We start from the raw sequence: 20,908 nt of genomic DNA on the forward strand, positions 1-20,908 counted from the left end.
GGCATTTTGCTCGCTTGGAAGATGTATTCAGAGGATAAACCAAAGAGCAGGAAAATAAACCTGTTCAAAACAGGTGAATGAAACAGCACTGCCTGGTGATGGGGCCTCTGGGAAGACACCCCTGTGGAAGGAAGGGACAGCCATCAGATCACAGTCCTACTTTGGTCTCTTGATTTGGGGATATGCGTCTTAGAAGGTTTCTCCATTCTATTGGAGCTTTTGTTGATTTCTTTTACAGGCAGTGACACTAGGAAAGTACAAAATCTATGAGGCGATCATGAACTGGGAAACGGAAGTTCCTCTGTTGCAGCATCTGATATGTTCACCATTCATATGTGGAATACGAGAAAAAAAGCACGGCAACTTCCTTCATCCTAACTTTTAAAAAAAATTAATTTATTTCTTCCCCCTTCCCTCCATTGTCTGCTCCCTGTGTCCATTCACTGTGTGTTCTTCTGTGTCTGCCTGTGTTCTAATGAGGCAGCTCCGGGAACCCATCCTGGGACCTTCCGGAGTTGGGAGAAAGGCAATCATTCTCTTGTGCCACCTCAGCCTAACTCTTAAAGCCATTTTTTAGAAAGAGAAAATGGAGTTGTGTTTTCAGACTGTGCATTTGTGAGTAGGGAGAATAACGGAGGCTCCACCAGTAATCACCATGTGTATGCAGTGGAGAATAGGTTCCCGTGGGGTGGGGGAGATCAGGGAACACTGGGGACCAAGAGTCCCGGCTGTGGGCCCCGTTCCTCCTGCTGCAGGAGGGTCCTTGGGCACACCATGTTAAGCTCTCTAGACCTGTTTCTTCATTTGTAAAGGGAAGGGCTGGACTTCAAGGTTTCTAAGAGTTTTTCAAATAATCGCATTCTATGATATATTTAGAGCATCAGGAAATAGACGGTGTGTTTTCTAAATAGCAAAAGCTTTCTGGGAATCAAAACTTGTCTTTATCTTAACTGGAGGGATATATTTATTCTATGCATTATGCACATCTCTGCCTTCTGAAAGAGAGAGTCCTAAATTTAACTTTTGCTTAATGGACTCAAGGTCATCCTTTTGGTCTATGATATAATAGCTAGGTGCCCTTAGGGAATATGGAAGTGTGTAAAACTGTAGTGTAATTTAAAACTAAGTGACGCAGTCTACTATCTTGTAAAAAAAAAAAAAGATTGTGCTTGCTTTCAAATTTTTTATGCTTATCTCTGTGCCAATGGTCACTTCTTTCAGTTACCCATTGCTTGCCTCTAGCTCTCTTATTTCATATTCTACTTTGCTGCTTCTAGTGGTCTGTAAATAGGTGGCCATAGATGAAGCAGGTTAGAATTAGGCCCGAAGTTAGGGCAAAATGTCCCTAGATGAGGTTTCAGGAGGTACTTCTCTGTGAAGCGTTTGACTTGAGGACTTTATTGTCACTACGTGAGGCCTGGAGGATATTCTTCTGTATGGCAAGAAGGGACCCTTGGGTAAGTACAGCATCAGGGTGTAGGAACTTCCTGTTTGCAGGAGGATGTAAAATGTGACCATCTTTCCTAGAAGAGAAAATGAGTGAGAGCCGGGCAAGATTAGCATAGTCTAAGGAACTATCCGGATGGCTCAGAAATATAAAGGGCTCACCAAGAGGGCCGCTCTGCAGGGTCCGTGTGTGTCCAGATGATTGACAGGCACGGCCAGATCTCATTTGTACGGCATCCCACGCAGGCCTCCTGGTCACAGCCTCTGCGTGCCAGACATCCTCTGCCACGAAAGCCCATTACCATCTCTTTAAGATAAAGGAAATACCGGACAATTGGTGGTAGCGAGGGTTAACTTAGGACCCAGGGCTGCTCAACTTCTAGGTAATCGTTTTTCTGTTGGTAGAAGAGGAAGAAAATGTGAACTGGTAATTCATTTTCTGAGTATTTACAAGCAATTGCCTCTTTAGTAACTTGCAAAATACAGTGTTGTATCGTCCTTTTCAGCATGCATTTGGACACTGACTAATTAGCACTTGTTTAATCTGCAAGCCTGGCAATTTGGGGAGGTCTCCTACCTCCTCCATCCTTTCTCCCCATGGTCTCAACTCACCCCTCTAATAATTCCAAGGATGTTATTTCAGGCCATGGAAGCCACATTAAATATACCGCTGGGTTCCTCTGAACTTTTCTGAAGTTTTGAAAGAAATAATTGAAAATAAGCACCACAAAGGCAAGTCTCACCAGAGGGAGCCGGGGGAGGGAGCTCTCTTTGCTGAGTATTCTGGGCACATATGGAAGAGAAGTGACGTGTTGTGCAGTGGGGCCTGGTGCTTTCCTGGAAACCGTGGCTCACCTGCCCGGGAGGGGGACGGGGATTGCCAGCAGTGTCTACTCTCTGTAGCTGCTGCTTCATCTAGGATCATGTTTGTGTGGCTCCTGCGGGTGATGGGAGGTGAGGGACGTGCTCAGCAATGAAAGAAGTGGGCATGTGTCACAACTGTATATCAGCTCCTTAGCTTTTTCCTCTTTTAACACAATCAGTATGGATGAGGATGAGCACAAATGTAGAAGCAGCTTCTGCTTTCTTCCCTTCTAATGCTGTCCCCTCCTCACTTGTAGAAAGATATTGTCAAAACTGAGCTCAGGATTGTGGAATTACAGTCCCTGCAGCTAGAGCAGTGCAGCCTGCAGCCTTATTTATTCAAGGCATTGGATTGACTTCTTTATTGATTTGGGCTGATAATCATGCAGTCTGTTGGGCTGTTTCTAATTATTTTGGCTATCTTAATTATTGGATTGTGTATGATCTGCCCTGTTCAAATAATTTCTCAGCAAAAAGAATTGAACCAGCTGAAGAGTTCATGCATCTACCTAGTTTCTATGTGCGTTGCCTCTAGCCCTTTGTGTCATATAAAAGGAATCATTTTATTTCCCTGGTTTTTCACTTTTCTCTCTGTGAACACAGAAAGAGTGATATTTATCTTGTGGCTTAAGATTTAGGGTCACTAAATATCAGGCACTATCAAAATGTAAATTGTTGCTATCGGTTTGATAGAGCCATTCATGCTGACTGCCTATAGTTTAAATCTTTATTTTTTCTCATTATAAACGTAACACGTGCTTGCTGTAGAAAATGCAGAAAGTGGTAAAGAAGAAAACAAAAATCATCTGTAAGCCTACAACTTGGACATATAACTCTGTTGAAAGTTTGCTTTATTTTTATGCAAATGGCAAACATATAGGCATATGTAAGCTAATATGATATACACTGCTTTGTATCCAGCATTTAGCTGCAAGAATTTTCCAATTTGAATCATTTTTAATGCATGGTACTTTATTGTGTGGCGGCATTGTCTTCTGGCTGACTAATATTTCCAACTCCCGTATCCCCTTCTATCCCTTGTTTATCCAATTGACAGCATCATCTATGGAAAATAAAACAATCATATCACCATCCTGCTAAAATCCTTCTCTGGCTCCCAGTAGCTCACCAGATGAAGCCCTGCAGTGTGGAAGGAGGTCTTCCCATCTGGTCTCTGCTACTGCGCCTCTTAACTCTTTCTCACCTCTCTTGGGCTCGCACTCCAGCATCACAGAACTTCTCCTCTCCCTGTAAACACTTACCTTTAGGCTTACCTCTCAACCTTCGTTTTTGCTTTCTTCTGTCTGGAAAGTCCATTCCTCCCCTGCCCCCCCACCACCCCAGTGCCACCCACACACTGCGCCATTACCCGACTGGCTCTGACTCAGTTCTAAAATTCATTCTAGGAGGACTTCTCCAATCTCCCCTCGCTGAGAACCTTTTCCTCTTGGCAGCTCTGTAATGGCCTGTTTGTATCTCCATCACTTAAATGACCATTGCCGCCCGCCCCCCCCATTCGTTCACTGCGCTATGACAGAGTGAATTGGTTTTTGTTTTGTTTTGGTTGTTTGTTTTCAAAAATCAATTCTGACCATGTCTTCTCCTTATTTAACTCCTCAGTGTCTTTCACTGAGGCTCACAGTGGACATCTAGTCTCCATGGCCTTCGGGCCCTCCCCACCTTCTCTCTAGCAATGTCTTTCTTGACTCTCCCCTCCCATGCTGCACCCCAGGCCCACAGGCCTCCTTGCTCCTGCAGCTCCACCTGAAGCCCTGCTACCTGCTCTTCCTTCTGCCCGGAAAGGTAAGCCTGCTCATCGAGATGCCTCAGCTTTCTCTCATGGCCTGCCTCCTCTAATCTGGGTCTGGTTTTTGCTCACTTTATAGGCAGGGTCACACTGGGGGGAAAATCACAAGGTCCAATAGCTGAGGTTAGACAAGCTCGTCAACAAAATATGGCTGGATAAGACCAGGTAAGTTAGATGTGACCAAGTGAGGTGACCAAGTGTTTGGTCTCTTCTAGAACTTGAACACCCTCAGAGATAAGTATTCTTAGCCCCATTTTACAAATTAGTTAGTAGTAAAAGAATTCATTTGCTGAAGGTGACAGAATCATAGTTCAATGTCAAGCCAGCTTCTCAGGGAGGGAGGCCATGTGGAATGAAGAACATGTTAGTCCGGGCTTTTTATTAGGGAGTGACAGACCTCCTGGTGTGGGGTTTGCAGAGCCCCATGTATTTGTCTGTGTGTCTCAGGAACAGTTTGGGCAGCAGGCTGCCTCATTGCATGGTCTGGAAACAGGCAGAGAAGTGGTGCACCCAGAAGCAAGGAGCCCTGCAGAGGCTGATTTTACCTCTGCACACTTTAGTTCCTGGAAATTACTGGTGCTTTCCTGGACCTTCTGCACTGCCCTACCCAAGTGGGGGCAGCAGCTGGCCAGGGTGCCCCGGGGTCCTCAGAGACAGAAGAGCTGAGCCCAGAGCAGGCAGGCATCAGGTGCTCAGACTTTGGAAAACTCAGGTACTTCTGGCTCTGTGGGTGTAAACAGAGGTGGGCTTTCCACTTCCAGCCCAGGGCACCTGAAGTTATCCCAGGAGGAGGCATTCAGATTATGGGATGCCCTAGAACCCGTGTTATTCAGCTGCAGGCTTTGCAAAACAGAGGCAAAAAAAAAAAAAAAAAAAAAAAAAAAATCCGTAAAGGATGTTGTCAGAGTTTAAAAAAATTTTCCTTCAGAATTCTCTTAAATTAGGTTTTTCTTTTAATTACCTAGTTATCCTTCAGAAGCTTGGAACAGTCCCATTCCTTATCAACATATTCCTTGTCAATTATGCACAGGCTCAGGCTTCTGGTGCTGAGGGTGATGCTAAGTACAAGGCAGTTGGAAACTTCCCCCACTTGGGTTGAGGCGAGTGACAGGAATGCTAATATGCTGCAGCTCCCGCCTGATGCTGCCGGGGGCTGAAGGGGCTGAGCAGACTGGGGAGCCCCTGCAGGCTGACGGATGTGCACACCAGGGCGGCTGGGGCCGAGCTGCTGCACCCCGGGAAAGGGGGCTGGGTGTTAGCTTCCATTTTTGTGATCCTGGTAAGTTCTGCCTACCCAAATCTCCAAATAGCCGATTTACTTTTCGGAGTGATGCTTTGCAAAACTGCCTGTTGGCACTTTTTTATTTTTTGCCCGGTTGGCTATGTCATCCATGCTGCTTGACACAAAATTAGGGCTGGACACATTTTGTGAGCATGTTCTGACGAGATGTGTGCTGAAATGAGGCGGGGTGTGTGTCTGTGTGTGTTGGCGTATGTACGTGTTATGTGTGTGATGGCAGATACGATGGGCAGCATAGTAGGTTGCAGGTCTGGACAACTGCAGGTTATCTGGTCCTTTCCTTGTTCTCCTACTAGACAGTTCCTATGTCCTAGGCAATCCATATGTCCTTGTTCGGACTAGATGTGGTAAGGCGGTGGTAAACAGAAAGGGAGGCGGCGGACTTGGCCCAGTGGTTAGCGCGTCCGTCTGCCACATGGGAGGTCCGCGGTTCAAACCCCGGGCCTCCTTGACCCGTGTGGATCTGGCCCTTGCGCAGTGCTGATGCGCGCAAGGAGTGCCCTGCCACACAGGGGTGTCCCCCGCGCAGGGGAGCCTCACGCGAAAGGAGTGCGCCCCGTAAGGAAAGCCACCCAGCGCGAAAGAAAGTGCAGCCTGCCCAGGAATGGCGCCACCCACATGGAGAGCTGACACAACAACAAGATGACGCAAGAAAAAGAGACCCATATTCCCATGCTGCTGACAACAACAGAAGCGGACAAAGAAACAAGATCCAGCAAATGGACACAGAGAGCAGACAACCAGGGTGGGGAAGAGAAATAAATAAGTCTTAAAACAAAAAAAAACCAGAAAAGGAATTACAGCCTTCTTTCACGCTGTCATTGACCCTGGACTGGAAGTCAATTTCTAGTTCAGGCTCAAGCACGTGGTGATTATTTGGACTGTTTGAACTATTTGGGTGCATGGGGGAGCGCTGGCAGCAGGATGGGAAATTCAGTTTAGAGCATGCTACCATGGTGGTGGACCCCCTCCCCTCTCCCCGTGCTTGGGCGATTCCCAGCTGGAGGTGTCAGTTCCGCTGGGTCAAGGGTGAGGTTCCTCTTCACCCTCACATTAGCTGTTGAAGCCCCTCACTCCGAGCAGGAGACCCACGTGTGTTCAGGGCTCTCGGACTGCAGAGAGGCCGACTCCCTTCTCCTCTTGGCCCTTCGCGCCCACTTCCCTCACCTTCATCTTGCTTCTCCAGTCACTGCTCCTCTCGTTTTCCCAAGGCCCCAGTCTGGAAAGGTCTATAGTTACCTAAAAGCCTGCTCTGCCAGGAGGCAAAGGGATCTTTCCATGCAGAACTTTGGACACTAATTTTCTTGAGTCTTGTTTCTGTTTCAGTGAGGGGGGCGAGGGGCATGTGCCGCAGGGTGTCAGCAGGAGAGCAGAGGAAATGGAAATGGAAATGGAATGACACAGATTAATACTCTGATAACAGCAATGCCACTTGTCAATCTGTGCCTGCCCGGGCTGTCCTTGTCAATTTAAAGGGATTAATTGGGCATGATCAGGTATAGTCCTAGTGATTCTTATCTAACAGCATCTGTTAAGGTATCTAGGAATTGGCTTTGTAGGCAGGCCCAAATGCAATCCCAGTTCTGCTGCTTGCTGACTGTGGCACTTTAGGCAGATTATTTAACCTTCCTGAGCCTCAGTAAAATGGAGGTTATGAGTAAGCCTATCTCACAGGGGAAATGTGAGTAAAGCTCTCAGCATAGAACCTGGCATGTGGTAGGTTCTCAGCAAATTATTATCATCACTGTTTAGTTTTGTGGCTGTAGGCAGACCACCTGAGGATACTCTGTGCCTTGTTCTCCTTACTTGTAAAATGAGAAGAATGTCTACCTTATATAATTTACAGGGATGAGAAGGCACTTAGAACAGAGCATAGCATGCTATCTAATAAATAAAGAACTTTTATATAATAAATTACTATAATAAATGAAAGTGTGATTATTATTTTCCTGTAACTATGCTAAAGCAATGCTGGCAGTCTCAAAGTGTGCTTATCAGGCAGCAGATTTAGGTAGCGATTTAGAGAAGGCCACGGTGCCATTAGAGGAACCAGAACTGGTGATGGAGGTGGCCAAGGGCAGGGGACCCTGCCCTGTCATCTGCCTGCTGCTGCCACCAATGGCTTTGGACTTGGCTTCTTCCCACCATAAAATTCTTGCCACTGGAAGGTGGTGACTGCCATACTTAGATCTTGTTGGAGTGAATCTTTGGTAATTGGTCTAGTTTGCAGATTTTATTGTCCCTTTATTTCTTTGTCTTCTGGCACCTACAGCGCCATCTAACTACCAGAGAATGGGCTGAAGAAGTAAAGGAAAATGAAATTCAGACTTACCCATTTTGCTTGAACTTGCCTTAGAAAAAGGTGAACATACTCTTTAAAATGACCTCAATTAGTTAAAACACTGTTTTTTAAAATTGATTTCAATAATCCATAAAAGCCCCTGAGCACAACCCTATCAGTTGTCGAGTTGGCTATGTCCCAGACGCTCTCTTTGGCTCCTGCAGGCTGGCCTTGAAGGACTTCCTCGTTTCCATTTATCCTGATGTGTATCTGTGACATATCTCACCATAAATTCAGCTGCCCATCTGGCCAAGGGGACTCGAGAACATTGGTCAGAGTAGCAAATACGTTTAAAAGTTTCTCACAGTCTGAGCAGAGCTATTGCTCTTGTCTGTATTTTCATAAATTAGCTGTACCAAATGTTGCTCTCCTAATCTCCATATACAGTAGTAATTAGTCAATTCAGCTTGATGCAGGGTTCATTTTATAAGGAAAGAAACTTCCGAAACTGTAGCTCAATTAGAAGGATTCCATCAAGATGCCTGGAAGGGACCAACAGTACATTGTTTCTAAGGATAATTTGGCCTGAACACTGCCGATGCTTTCTAACCATGGGCAGCCTTTCTCAAGTAAGTCGCTCTTTTCTGAGTATTTGGGAAATTGCTAAAGTCACCAGTGTTTATAGGTAATCCTGTATCAAGCAGGGCATCTCCCTCTGTCCTTTGCAGAGTTCTGTTTTAGTTTTACTTTGTTAGCTTTTAGTTTTTGTGCTGCCTTATTTGGTTTCAGAGAGTAGGTCCTCAGTCTATGGCACTTGCTAAATAAATGTTGAATGAATGAATGAATAAATGAGTGAAAGAAAGAAGAAATGACAAGATGATTGCCTTGTAGTAACAAAAGGTCGTGGTTGATACCTGATCACTCATATCCTCTCAAATGCTACGGGATGAAATTGCAAGGAATAGTGAAGCCCCTGAGGTCAGGGCTCACACCTCACTGGTTCTACTTAACAAGGGAGGGGGCAGGGAGTGGATGGACGGACACTAACACTTATTAGGCATCTCCTGGGTGCCAGGCACAGTGTTAGGACACGTCTATCCATCTATCTATCTGTCTATCTATCTTTCTATCTATCTATCTAATCTCACATAGGCCTCATGATGATTCTGTGAAATTGTATTACCCCTATTTTACAAATGAGGAAAGAAAGTCTCAGAGTGGTCAAGTTTACTGCACCAAGTCAAGCATCTGGTTTCAAAGTCAATATTCTTTTTTTTTTTTTAAGATTTATTTTTTATTTATTTCTCTCCCCTTCCCCCCACCCCCTGCCCTAGGTGTCTGCTTTCTGTGTCCATTTGCTGTGTGTTCTTCTGTGTCCACTTATATTCTTGTCAGCAGCACCGAGAATCTGTGTCTCTTTTTGTTGCGTCATCTTGCTGCGTCAGCTCTCCGTGTGTGCGGTGCCGCTCCTGGGCAGGCTGCACTTTTTTTTGTGCTGGGGGGCTCTCCTTATGGGGCACATTCCTTGTGCGTGGGGCTCCCCTATGCGGAGGACACCCCTGTGTGGCATGGTACTCCTTGTGCGCGTTAGCACTGTGCATGGGCCAGCTCATCACACGGGTCAGGAGGCCCTGGGTTTGAATCCTGGACCTCCCATGTGGTAGGCGGACACTCCATCCGTTTAGCCAAATCCGCTTCCCCAATATTCTTGTTTATACTCTCACATGCTGATTCTTATACACATATATTAAATGCAGCAAAAAATATTCCCAAATTTCTCCCAATATTTGGAAGCACATAGGTTTAACCTTCCTATTTAAAAAAAAAATTATATTCTTTGATGGTCTCACTGATTTAAAAAATAGTTCTATTGGAGAGGGAAGAAAGCTTAGGATCGCTTTCACATTGACTGATGGCTTCCTGAATCCAGGAGATTTTAACTTTAAGTGTGTAGACCCAACAGCTTTAGACCTATATGCTATTAAGACAGCTTTTGTTCTGACTGTATTGATCTCTCTGAGGTCAGCATGTTGTGACCAGAAGAAGAATAACCGGCAGTGCCTCTCGGCCTGTCCTTATAACATGATATTCTCTGTGGACAGGGAAATCCCACAGCGCGTTGCGGTTTAGCAGCACTGAGTTGATGGCCATATTGGGTTTCATATAAGACAGTGGCTCAGGGAACAGACCTAGGTCTACCTTCCCTCCAGTGGCATCATCGTGTCTCCTTTACCTCCACCAGCAAGTCTGGGATAAGAAAAAAGAACAGGCACTGTCTCCAGTGTCCTGCTGGTGAGGAAGGAAAAGGGGAGGAGGAGAGAGGAACTGGGAGGGAGAGAGAAGCAAGAGTGCTCAGCTGGGGCTGAAATCCGCTCTCAGCCACATAAAATCACATCCTCTCCTTGGCCTCAAATCGTAAATATCTATCACACCAGCCAAGTCACGGACATATGCCCCGTTGGTTCTGAAAAGCTGAGAAGCTCCGGTTTTAAATTTTTAAGTATTTTATTACTTTTTGTTCTAGAAGCAGCATAACTGCAGTAAAGGAGATTGTAAAATTAATACCACAAGCCAGTGGTCACCTCTCACCCTCACCTAGTGACAATTCCTATTTTTGCACAGGATCATGCCGTTTGACTGCTGTTAGTTCTGGAGTGCTCCACTGCCTGTTTTTTTTTTTTAATTTCCTGTGCTAACTATCTCTGAAATGGGTCGAATCTGACTTCTCATTGAGCCTTCCCTCTCTGGTTCCCAGGAATCATATGTTTGCAGTTCAAGAAAGTCACCTGACTCTTTTCTTTAAGGAAGAGTCCAGTGCTCAGAGTTTGTTCAGGTAAATAAAGAAGCAGTGGTAATAATGATGGGAGCGCACACTAAAGGTATTAGATGACTATTTCGTTTAATCCTCCCTATGAGATGAATGTACTATCACAGTCCACCTATCAGCGCTGAGGCAACTGATGCTCAGAGAAGTTACGGAACTCGACGGGCACACAGCTAGAGAATGGTGAAGCCAGACTGCAAATCCAGACTGTCTTGCTCCGAAGACAATATGGATGAACAAAACTGTAATTCCACAACTACTAAGAAGTTGATTCTCCATGAGTAATAAGAAACAATTCTGGCTGAACAAGATAGTATGTTGTGGAGAGGGAATTGAAACCAAGAATGGCCTTTGAACCTTTCTGGCTCTTCTGAATCAAGCCCTCTTGCTCTCATTTGATTTTACTTTAACTGGAGTCTTAGTCCTTCATCTAGAAAGCTCAGCTCTCCAGGATACCATAGCCATCAGCCACGTGTCACTACTGAGCACTTGAAACGAGACCAGCCTAGGAATGTGCTGCAAGTGCAAAGTACAATCCCAGATTTCAAAGTCTTCACATGAAGACAAGAATGTAGAAGATCTTATGAATAATTTTCAGATTATTGCTTGCATGTTAAATTTTACAATATTAAAATTTAATCTCACCTGTCTTTTTTACTTTTTATAATGTGACTCCTAGAAAATTTTAAATTATGTATATGACTTGCATTATATTTCTGCTGGACAGTGCTGCTCTAAACTTAGCTAATTTTGTGCCTCCCTCTTGCCGATTTTGAAGACTTATTGATGGGTTGGAACCATGAAGCCTTCACCTTTAGGATTGGCCTTGGCCAGTGGAGGCTCTAAAAGTCACGTGTGGTCACTAAATTTGTTGGACTTGGCTTATTTATCTAAGTGAGGACTGTTCACACCCAATAAAGGAGGTGTCTGCTTAGTACCTATTTCCCTCCAAAATCAAATCCATTTGACAAGAAAGCAGCTCCCCTGCCCCTGTGACCCCACCATTGAGCTTTCCTTTCAAACTGGAACGTGTGCCGGGAGAGGTGGAGGGAAAAGAATTCTTTACTTTTCTGCCCAGGGCCCAGTTATGGAATTCAAAGGTGCCTTGGAAATGTTTTAGGAAACAACACTGACTTTTCAGTGACCCTTTCATCTGCTAGAGAACCTTAAGCATCAATGTGCTGTTGTCAATAACAGCTTCAGACCTATCCCTGAAATGTCACACCCCCAGGAAGAAGCAGCTACAGCTTCCTCTCTTAAGGAACGTGGGACCTTCAGAGAGAGGTGAAATCTGCACTGCAGGGAATGGCAAAGACTGAGGAATCAAGAGCCTGCTGGTGTGATTCTTCTCATACTTTGATATAAAGTCAGAGGAGCAAGCGACTTACAAAGTCAGAGGAGCAAGATGCACTGAAGGGCTTAATGGATTTTAGATGGTTTTAAGATAAGAAGTGTAGGTAGGGAAGGTCACAGAGACGAGCACTGCAAGATGGGGGGACACTTCTGGGAGCCCCTGTGGATGAGTCACAAGTAAGTATAAGTAAGTCATGTGGGGGGACAGATGGTGGGGTTCTAGAGTCTGGGCTTGATTTAGGGGAAGGCTACTGCATGTTCTTGGACAGGGCATGACAGAACCAGACAATGAAAGCCCTGGTTTTATTTCTCAGAGGGATGAGAAATTTTTGCCTCCCGTTTGTCTAAGGGTAGAAGCTGGCACATTGGCACGACAATAAGATTATTTAATAAACAGTTATATGGCACTTACCATGTGCCAGGCATTCTACTGGGCAATAGCATCTAGATAAAACTTAATAACATTGTTTTGTTTTTATTGTATTTATTTTTAAATATATGCAAAATTAAATTATGGCAAGTAAAATTATTTCCCACGGACAGTAATCAATTTAAAGAATTGTATTAAGTTCATAATACTGAAAGGGGCAGGTGGATATTACAAAAGCCTTAAAGGTTTTCATAATCCATTTTATATGTTCCAGAGGCCCCACATCTTCACATAGCAAATTTATCTAGCAGTGGCGTGCAGGAAGGGCTGGAAGGTGGCAGTGGGTTGGAGAATAGTGGCAAGGAGGCCAGTTAGCAAACTCTTTAGGAGCGAGTTGATTGGCATCTGCACTGAAGTGGTGAGACTGGAGAAGAAACAGGACAGCCATTGGCTGGGCCGTTGTTCAGGAGGCGGATCACGTGCTGCTTGTCTCTTTGTACCTGTGGGTTAGTCTGTGATGTCCATTTGAGAGGGGGGGCATGGCAATGCTGCGGAAGGGTGGCCTTGGGCAAGTTCCAAGAGGTAACTCATAATCAGAAAGCTACCATTTTTTTTTTTTTTTTTTTACAGTGATCCATACTCTGAATTACCTCTTTCATCCCTCATAATAACCCCAGGAGGTATATGTCCTTATTACTCCTCTTACAGATGGGGGAACCAATACTCAGAGAGGTTAAGTAATTTGCCAAAAGTCACACAGCTGAGATTTAAACCCATGTCTGTCTCACTCCAAGGCCTTTAGCTGCCCCATCCTTCATTGATACTGATAACTTTGTACAGCATCCTTTGCTGCTTCTTAGATTTCTTCCTCATTTAAACTAGAGTGTGGTTTTTCTATGACAGTTTGAAGCTGGATTTATCTACATTAGCACTGGAAACGAGAAGTTCATCAGACTGGAAGGCCCATTCCTAAGCCCTGTGTGACATATTTACATGTCTCATTCTATGGTTTGCATCATCATAAAAGTGGCTCTACTTGGCCCTTTAAGAAGCTAATTAATCACTAAATATAGACCACAACTTGTTCTTTTCAGCCCTCTGCATGTTTCTTCCCCTCATTGTGTGATGCCATCTGGTGCTATGAGCTCATGCTTTTTGTGTTCCCTTTCCAGGAGCCAGATTCATTGCTCTCTCAACCCAGAAAGCCAGTTAATTCCAAAGTAGGCGTGCATGGCGTTGAAAAAATTTGAAACTAATGCCTCCTTGTGGATTTTCACAGTATTACTCCTCAGCATAACATTGCATGGAATTTCTGTCTTCCCTCACCTCTGTATATATTGTCTTTTCATCAAAAGGGCCTTAAATCTCCTTGGCAAGCCATCAAGTAACTACAGGTCTTTTTCTGTATGATTTTTGTTGTTTCATTTTGTCAGTTTTGTGCATGTGCTGTATGAAGTCAAACCTAAATAGTATGCTTTCTCCCCAAATCTTTTTGACTTTCTGCTGTGACAGTGGCGGTACCAGGAAATAAAACAGCTCTGACACTGCCACTGTAAAGGGCAGATCTTCACTTCCACTTCCTCTTCTGATTCTGCAAGTCCCTAATCATCTTCTAACGGACTACGGTGCCAGGACCGTAGAACTCCTGCAGACTCAGCTGAGTGCTGGGCTCACCATCAGACCCCCAGTCAGTGGGATCTTTGGATGCAGCTATACTGCCCCATCCAGACTCTCCACTCTCCCCCCCTCCTTTCTCCTCTCACTTCAGAGTTTTGGGCAGTTTAAATTTAGCCTGGGAGCCCAAGGGGACAGAAAAGGTTGGTGATGGGAGCATTGCTTCCCTCATTCCTGGTACATGCTGGACTCCCCCGGGGATGCAGGAGAGCATCGGGCTGGCTCTCCACCTCCTTCTCACCACCCTCTCTGCCTGCCTGCTGGGATCAAACCTGTTGCCAGCAAGAGGCAGAGGAAGAGATTGGCCCTGGGAAGATTTGTCATGATTTAAAAGGAACCGCGTGTCTCCCTAGCACAAAATCTTTGTTAGGTAAGTCCAACGTGTGGACTTCCTCAGGGACAGTTATTTAACGTGTTCTTTGTTTTTTGTTTTCTGCTGTGTAGGGGCCATACTTCATTGTTTTTTGCATGCATGTCTCATAATTTTTTCATTGAGAACTTGACATTTTCAATAGTATAATGTAGCAACTCTAGAAATTAGATTCTCCCTCCTCCCCAGAGTTTGTTGTGGTTGTTCCAGTTGCTGTTTGTTTCTTTAGTGACTTTCCTGAACTAATTCTGTAAAGTCTGTATTCTTTGTCATGTGTAGCTGCTAAAGCCTCTGTTCCGTTCCCTTGGTGGCCAGGTAATGAATGGGCAGAAATATCCTTAACCACTTGGAATCAATAAGTCTCCCAGTCTTGGCAAGGGGCTCTCTGTGCTTGTTGGGGCACACCCTGAACCCTGCTTTAGCCTTCACTTCCTGCTTGTGCAGGGTCTCAAGGTTGGCCAGAAGATGAGTATCAAATGGAATGATAGTTTTGAAAAATACAAATGTAAGCTATTAATACACTGCAGTCCTGTATCTGCTATTGTCCCCATAATATGGACACCTAATGTATATGCAGATTTTTGCTCCTGTCCTGTCTTGATGCCCATCCTCTAGCCCTTACACCTTACAACCCTTGCCATGGGCACACGTTGGAAAAAACCGAAGAGCTTTTGGAGAATATATGGAAAGAAAAGCGTCCAAAAATCAGATAGCCTTGGGCAATTTTTCTTTAATGTGAGGTTCAAGGACTACCTGCATCAGAATTATTCAGGAGGTTTGTTAAAAATCAGATTCAGAGGCTCCTCCAGACCTTTTGATTCAGAACAAGTGATTCTTATGCACACTAATGTCAGAACTTTTTCATGAAGGTGATCCTGTAGGTGCAGCTGACCTGCTCAAGATGTAACTTGCTCAGTTATTAATCTCTTCCTTTCAATGCCTGATTTTTTTTTATTTCAAATTTTTGCACTAATTCAAATTCCACCACTTACAGTTTTATTTGCATTGACAAAGATATTTTTTTAACAGCTGTCAGGGTTAAAGGACTAACATTCATGCCTACCTTTTCCAAAATTAGTTTTTAATCAGATGGTATTTTTTCCTAATGACTGGCCAAGATGACTTACACAAGGAGAAAAAGAAGTGTTTTTCTGTTGTTATTTTGGTTTAAATTAAATTTGAATTGAGGGCAGGTACTTTTCATGGGATTTGCAAGGCTTTGGGAGAATAGTTCCATGTGAATTGCTGCAATAAAAGCTTGGGTGGGGAGGGGCACTAGAAAAAAGCCAATGGGTTCCAGTGAATACACCTACACATTTCACAGTATTGTTCCTAGGGCTAGCCATGTGACCAAAGAAAGGGAGGGCCTTTTTTTTCCTTTCCCTTCCTCCCTTCAATATTACTCTTTCTCTTAGAATCCAGAATCAGGTCAGCACAATTGGAATTAGGATTATGCAATTACAGTTCAGCTGCTCTAGGGTTAAAGAGGCAGTTGAGGATTGTCTGGAAACCTAATCACCACCTAACTCACCACATAGAAGGTTGTCTTTATGGAAAATGTCTTCGGGTTTCCAAATAACTAACTTCCTAAACTCTTGGATGCAACTCATTTGCAGTTAGAGTGTAGGTCAGATAAGATATATTATACATGTAATATATCTAAATTAACTTAAAATTTGAAACTGATTTCTCCCAACCATCTGTATACTTACAGGCCATTTCTTCTTGAGAATTTTGTGTTTAGCTAATGCAAACAGTGTTGGGGAGTATAGATCCTTATAAAATTGCATGCATTCAAAATGAAACATGATTTTGAAAATTATTTCATGTTTCAAGTTTTTACTGCTCCGGCTTGCTTCTTTTAATGAGGGTAATCAAGAAATTGCACTCCCTCCAGCCCGCCCCCTACTCCCTCCCTAGTTTAGGATACATTATTCTGATTCTGTTTTAGTACTCTAGAATTCTATCACAGAAGAACAGACTGGTAAATCGGCTTCTTTTTTTCTTGAAGGTATCGCACAGCGATGCACAGCTATCAAGTACCACTTTTCTCAGCCAATCCGCTTACGAAACATTCCTTTCAATTTGACCAAGACAATACAGCAAGATGAATGGCACCTGCTTCGTAAGTACTTCTGGGCAAGGGTCAGCAAGGAAATGATACCTTTTTGAACGAAAAGCCTTCCCACTGCCCCTCTCAGGTTTGGCTAGAAAGAGGCTCTGTGCTTATCAAGTCAAACTTGGTAAGAGTCTCAGAGGATCATTTTGCTGGAATGTGGATACAACTTGTTTACAAATCGAATGTGTGAAGACCCAAGTATGAGTCCATGTGATCTAGCAGTGAGCAAGTCTGCCTTGGTGGCTTCTGTACACAGGCGACCTGTGTCCTGATTATTTTTTTTACCTAGTTGGGCACAATGACCTGCTCCACCACTGGTCTTAGTAAACCAAGGAGATTATGCCTTAGGTGCTCTTATTTTAATTTTGTTTATACAATATTTATTTTAGCTACCATGTCTGTCTCAGACCTTGCTATTTCTACTAAAATACCTTTATGAGTATATGTTGTGATTTTCCCAAAGGATGTCCATAAACTGTATGTCTCAGAGGCAGGAGCTGCTCTTTTTCTCTGTCAGGAAAATGAGAAACTCTAGGAAGGATCACACATGGTGAAACTAAGAGGGCTGGTATTTACTTGAAAGCTGTTGATTCAAGCTGCTTGGTGACATATAGTTCACGAAAGCAAAAGGTTATGCTGGATTCTTTTCGGCGTTTACCCTCATCAGAGGCTGACATGGTCATTTTCCAATGAAATAAGCAGCAAGGACTTCAGTGCCTTTGTTTGGGAAGCAAGGCCACTGTAGAAAGTCAAGCAGAGTCTCATTCGGAAGTATATCCCTCTGTAGATCAGTAGAAAGGACTCTGTTTTGAATCTCAAACACATAAATGGAAATTTTTAAGAAATTGCCACAGCAGTAGAATATTATAAATATTGTGATTGACAAATTTTTGATTCAAAAAGTCATCAGGATGAAATATGGTTTATTTCTTAAGAGAACTTCCTGAAAGTTCTTTCTAGTTGTCTGGGTTTTAAGGCTCATTTTTCACTAGAACATAGCTAGATTCTTACCTAATTGTTCTTGTCTTCTTTTTGAGAATGTTTGGCATTCTTTGCCTTAACCATCTATCTAGACAGCAACACAAGATACTGCCTTTAGTCAGGCAAGAAAAGATGATCACAGAATCCCAAACAAGAACCTTATCTACTTTCCCCAAGAGCTTGTACCCTGCTATTGGCCAAGGAGACATGTTTGGGCGTACTCCTCTTAATCCTTTCCAAGATTCTCATGGAAAGGTGCTTTTAGCAATTTCATGTATAGCTCTTTCTAAGAAAATCACACTTTGCTGATCTGTATCCCATTTATGGGATAAGCTTGACATGTCTGGAACTAATGCAAATCCTACATGGATTGTATCTGAACCCTGTGCCTTTTAGTGGTTATGGAAAAAGAACTATTACTGGAACCACAGGGAATTCGGGAGGGTGTAAGATAAGAGTGACTGACCTGTCATTATGACTCCTCTGCTCAGATGTGGATATCTCAAAATTGCTTATACCCTAAACATTAAACTCAGCCTCTCTAACTGATAGCCCTGCCTCTGGCCCCTTGCTTAGTGGTATCTATACTTCCTCTTTTAGGCAGATACTGCAGAGATGTCCTGCTTCAATTTGGATGCTCGAGCTAGAAATAGAAATTCCACTAAAAAAAAAGGGATGATTCACATGTGACTAAGGTGCTAAGAGCAAGACTGGAAGCTACCATAACCCACCCCATGTGTAGCATCCCCAAGGCTCCCAGGAGTTGCATGCACCTGTAACAAGGTGGCAGCTGCCTGGCCCTCCCACCTGAGTGGAGAAACCCACACTCCCCATATGGGGCGTGCAGCTTTTGTCTTGGCTCCATGTGCAATCACCCAGGCCAGTTCACTCTCTGGCCTCAGGAGCAACATGTGTATGTGTTTAAGCTAGTTTTGTTAAAAATTAAAAAAGGAAGGAGGGAAACAGAAAGAGAAAGAAAACAACTAGCAGGAGGATAGGACCTAACTTTTGGGCAGCAATCAGTAAGTATATCCAGATGTATATATGCCCAACACTTCTTGGTTTTTGCCAAGGAGGTGGGTCGGAGCTAGGTCCATGGCTCAGTGATTGAGACTGAGTTTTTGAGATAGACAAAACTCAACAGTTGGGCACATGGTGGAGGCTTGCCCCATAGGAAGAGCTTCCCTTTAACCTGGGAGAGTGGGTTGTGGGGCCTGTGTTTTAGAGGAGAGGATGTTTATAAGTAGATGCCTCATATCTGCACTTGGAGCCACAGGCACCATAATTGCCTTCACTTTCTCAAGTCTTTTTTGAAAATAGGTAGGTGTGTATGTAAGTTAAAAAAAAAATTAATAATCCATGCTGCTCAGGCAAAAGTATAATTTAGTATAACTCACTTTTTTAGGTTCTTTCTCCAATGCACTTTAATTATAGCCACTACAGAGGTGGTAACCTACATTTCTCCTGTTCTTTTCAGGGTAACAAAGTTATTTCTCAAATACTACCTCCCTCCTAATTGACTAGGTAACTTCCTATTATGTGAGTTCACCCTGGGATCCTCTGGTCTTTTCTCTGCTTGGTCTGGACTTCTATGTGGATCCAGAGTGAGAGACTGGGATCCTTTAATTTGTCACACCCTACCTGTCCTCTGATAAAATGCCTGGGAAGAGAATTCCCTAATCCTTTGTGGTCCTGTACACCCTAAGCCCGCCCATGTCCCTTACCTAATTTCCACAACTTATCCAAAGCTCTTAATTTTCTAATTTACAATCAGTTTCCTTATTCTTCTCATTTTGTATGTCTGTTTTTGCATTGCGACTAGATTTAAGAAGAATCACCGCCGGCTTCCTGGGCATGGCGGTAGCTGTCCTTCTCTGCGGCTGTATCGTGGCCACAGTCAGCTTCTTCTGGGAGGAAAGCCTGACCCAGCACGTGGCCGGACTCCTGTTCCTCATGACAGGTACGCTCAACACCTCAGGCCTTCTTTTCCGGCAAAGGTTAACGCCACTCTGCGTGCCTGAAACTTCGTTTTGTTATCTCGCAGTTAATCTTATTCTCACTTGTGAGTAAAGAAGCCAGAAGGTCATTGGGTTCTGGTGGGCAATATGGAGTTTAAAGAAAACAACAGTTAAAAATGCAGCCCCAACTCCTCACATTGTGGCCTGTCTTAGTTTGCCAAAGCTGTTATGACAAATACTATGTGATGGGTTAGCTTAAACAGTAAGCGTGCATCGTCTTGTGGTTTTGAAGACTAGAAGTCAGAATCAGAATCAAGGTGTTGGCCAGGCCAGGCTTTCCCCTGGGTCAGTAGCATTCTGGTGACAGCTGGCCTCCATCACGTGGCGATCTCCTTTTCCTTGTGTCTGTTCTTCCAGTTTCTGCCAACTTAGGGATCCTATCTTCTTCCTATGGTTTTCTCTGGTTTCCTGTCTTCAGAAGGTTTCTAGTCGATTATATGAATTAAGTCCCACTGATTCAATTGGCCACACCTTAACTAATAACAGCATCTTCAAAAGGCTCTATTTACAAATGGGCTCATACCACTGGAACACAGATTGAACTTTGAACATGTCTTTTGTGGGGGTGATTCAACCCCATTAGGCTAGTTGGAAATGACTTGAGTTTAATGTCTATGAGCCAGGTCCATTTTTCTGTCCCACGTTTTCAAACTACAGCTCTCGCGCTGGCCTGAATAACTCTGGTCAGAAAACCAGTTTAGGTTTTCTGGATGCTAGTGAAGGTACAGTGGCTGCCAGGACTGTAGCACAGGGAGGCTGAAACCCTAGTTCCCAAGGTTTTGGAGGAGGATTTGAACCTTCAGGACCAGCCATTGAATGGGTGCCTGCCAAGAGAATTCATTTAAAAATCCAAATTATAGCATGAGCACGAGAAAGTGGGGTGCTTTGTGGCAAAGAATCAGAGAGGACGCTGCTGCCCAGAGGATTCCTTTAAGCTTCTGATGGGGCTTAATGGTCATTAAAATCTCCCCCATTTTCTTTCCTCCTATTAGCTGCATCCCCATTTCCCCAACATTTGTCCCCATATACATCAAAGAAGTGCCCTCTCCTTCCCCAACACCAAAGTCTCCCACATCACATCCCTTTGTCAAGGAAACAGAGAAGTTGTGGATCCTAGTACATTTTGAAAGGACACTTTTAATGTAGATAATGCATGAATAATTTAATGTTTTCTTAGCATATAAAACAATTGTTAGCATTAAAATAAATCACAGAGCCATAAAAGTCAGGCCTAGTTAGTGTTCCTTGAGAAGCAGAGGTGCTGGTTAGGTTTTAAATGAAAGGAGGGCTGAAGTTCAGCTTGGAAACCAGCTTTCCTGGGCCAAGTCCACGGTCCCCTTGCTCTCAGTCCCCAGTTCTGATCCATGTGGGCAGGATCCCTTGACTAGCCTGGCTTGAGGGCCCTCGAGATTTAGCACTGAAAGCTGCTTTACAGCTGTCAAATAAGTAAAAACAGAACAAGTAAGCAAAATGACAGCCACAAACACCCATAAAACCCATA

At 43.9% G+C, this 20,908-nt stretch overlaps 1 protein-coding gene across 1 annotated transcript in view; it reads left to right on the forward strand.

Annotated features, from left to right (window-relative positions):
• Window positions 1–20,908, forward strand: part of TMEM178A (transmembrane protein 178A) — a 55,139-nt gene that overhangs the window by 16,943 nt on the left and 17,288 nt on the right. Inside the window, exons 2-3 of the mRNA XM_058278444.2 lie at window positions 16,301–16,414; window positions 19,212–19,349. Coding sequence (XP_058134427.1) covers window positions 16,301–16,414; window positions 19,212–19,349 — 252 coding nt within the window. The remainder of the gene's footprint in view (window positions 1–16,300; window positions 16,415–19,211; window positions 19,350–20,908) is intronic.

Source organism: Dasypus novemcinctus, chromosome 17, assembly GCF_030445035.2.
Source record: "Dasypus novemcinctus isolate mDasNov1 chromosome 17, mDasNov1.1.hap2, whole genome shotgun sequence".
Lineage (NCBI taxonomy): Eukaryota > Metazoa > Chordata > Mammalia > Cingulata > Dasypodidae > Dasypus > Dasypus novemcinctus.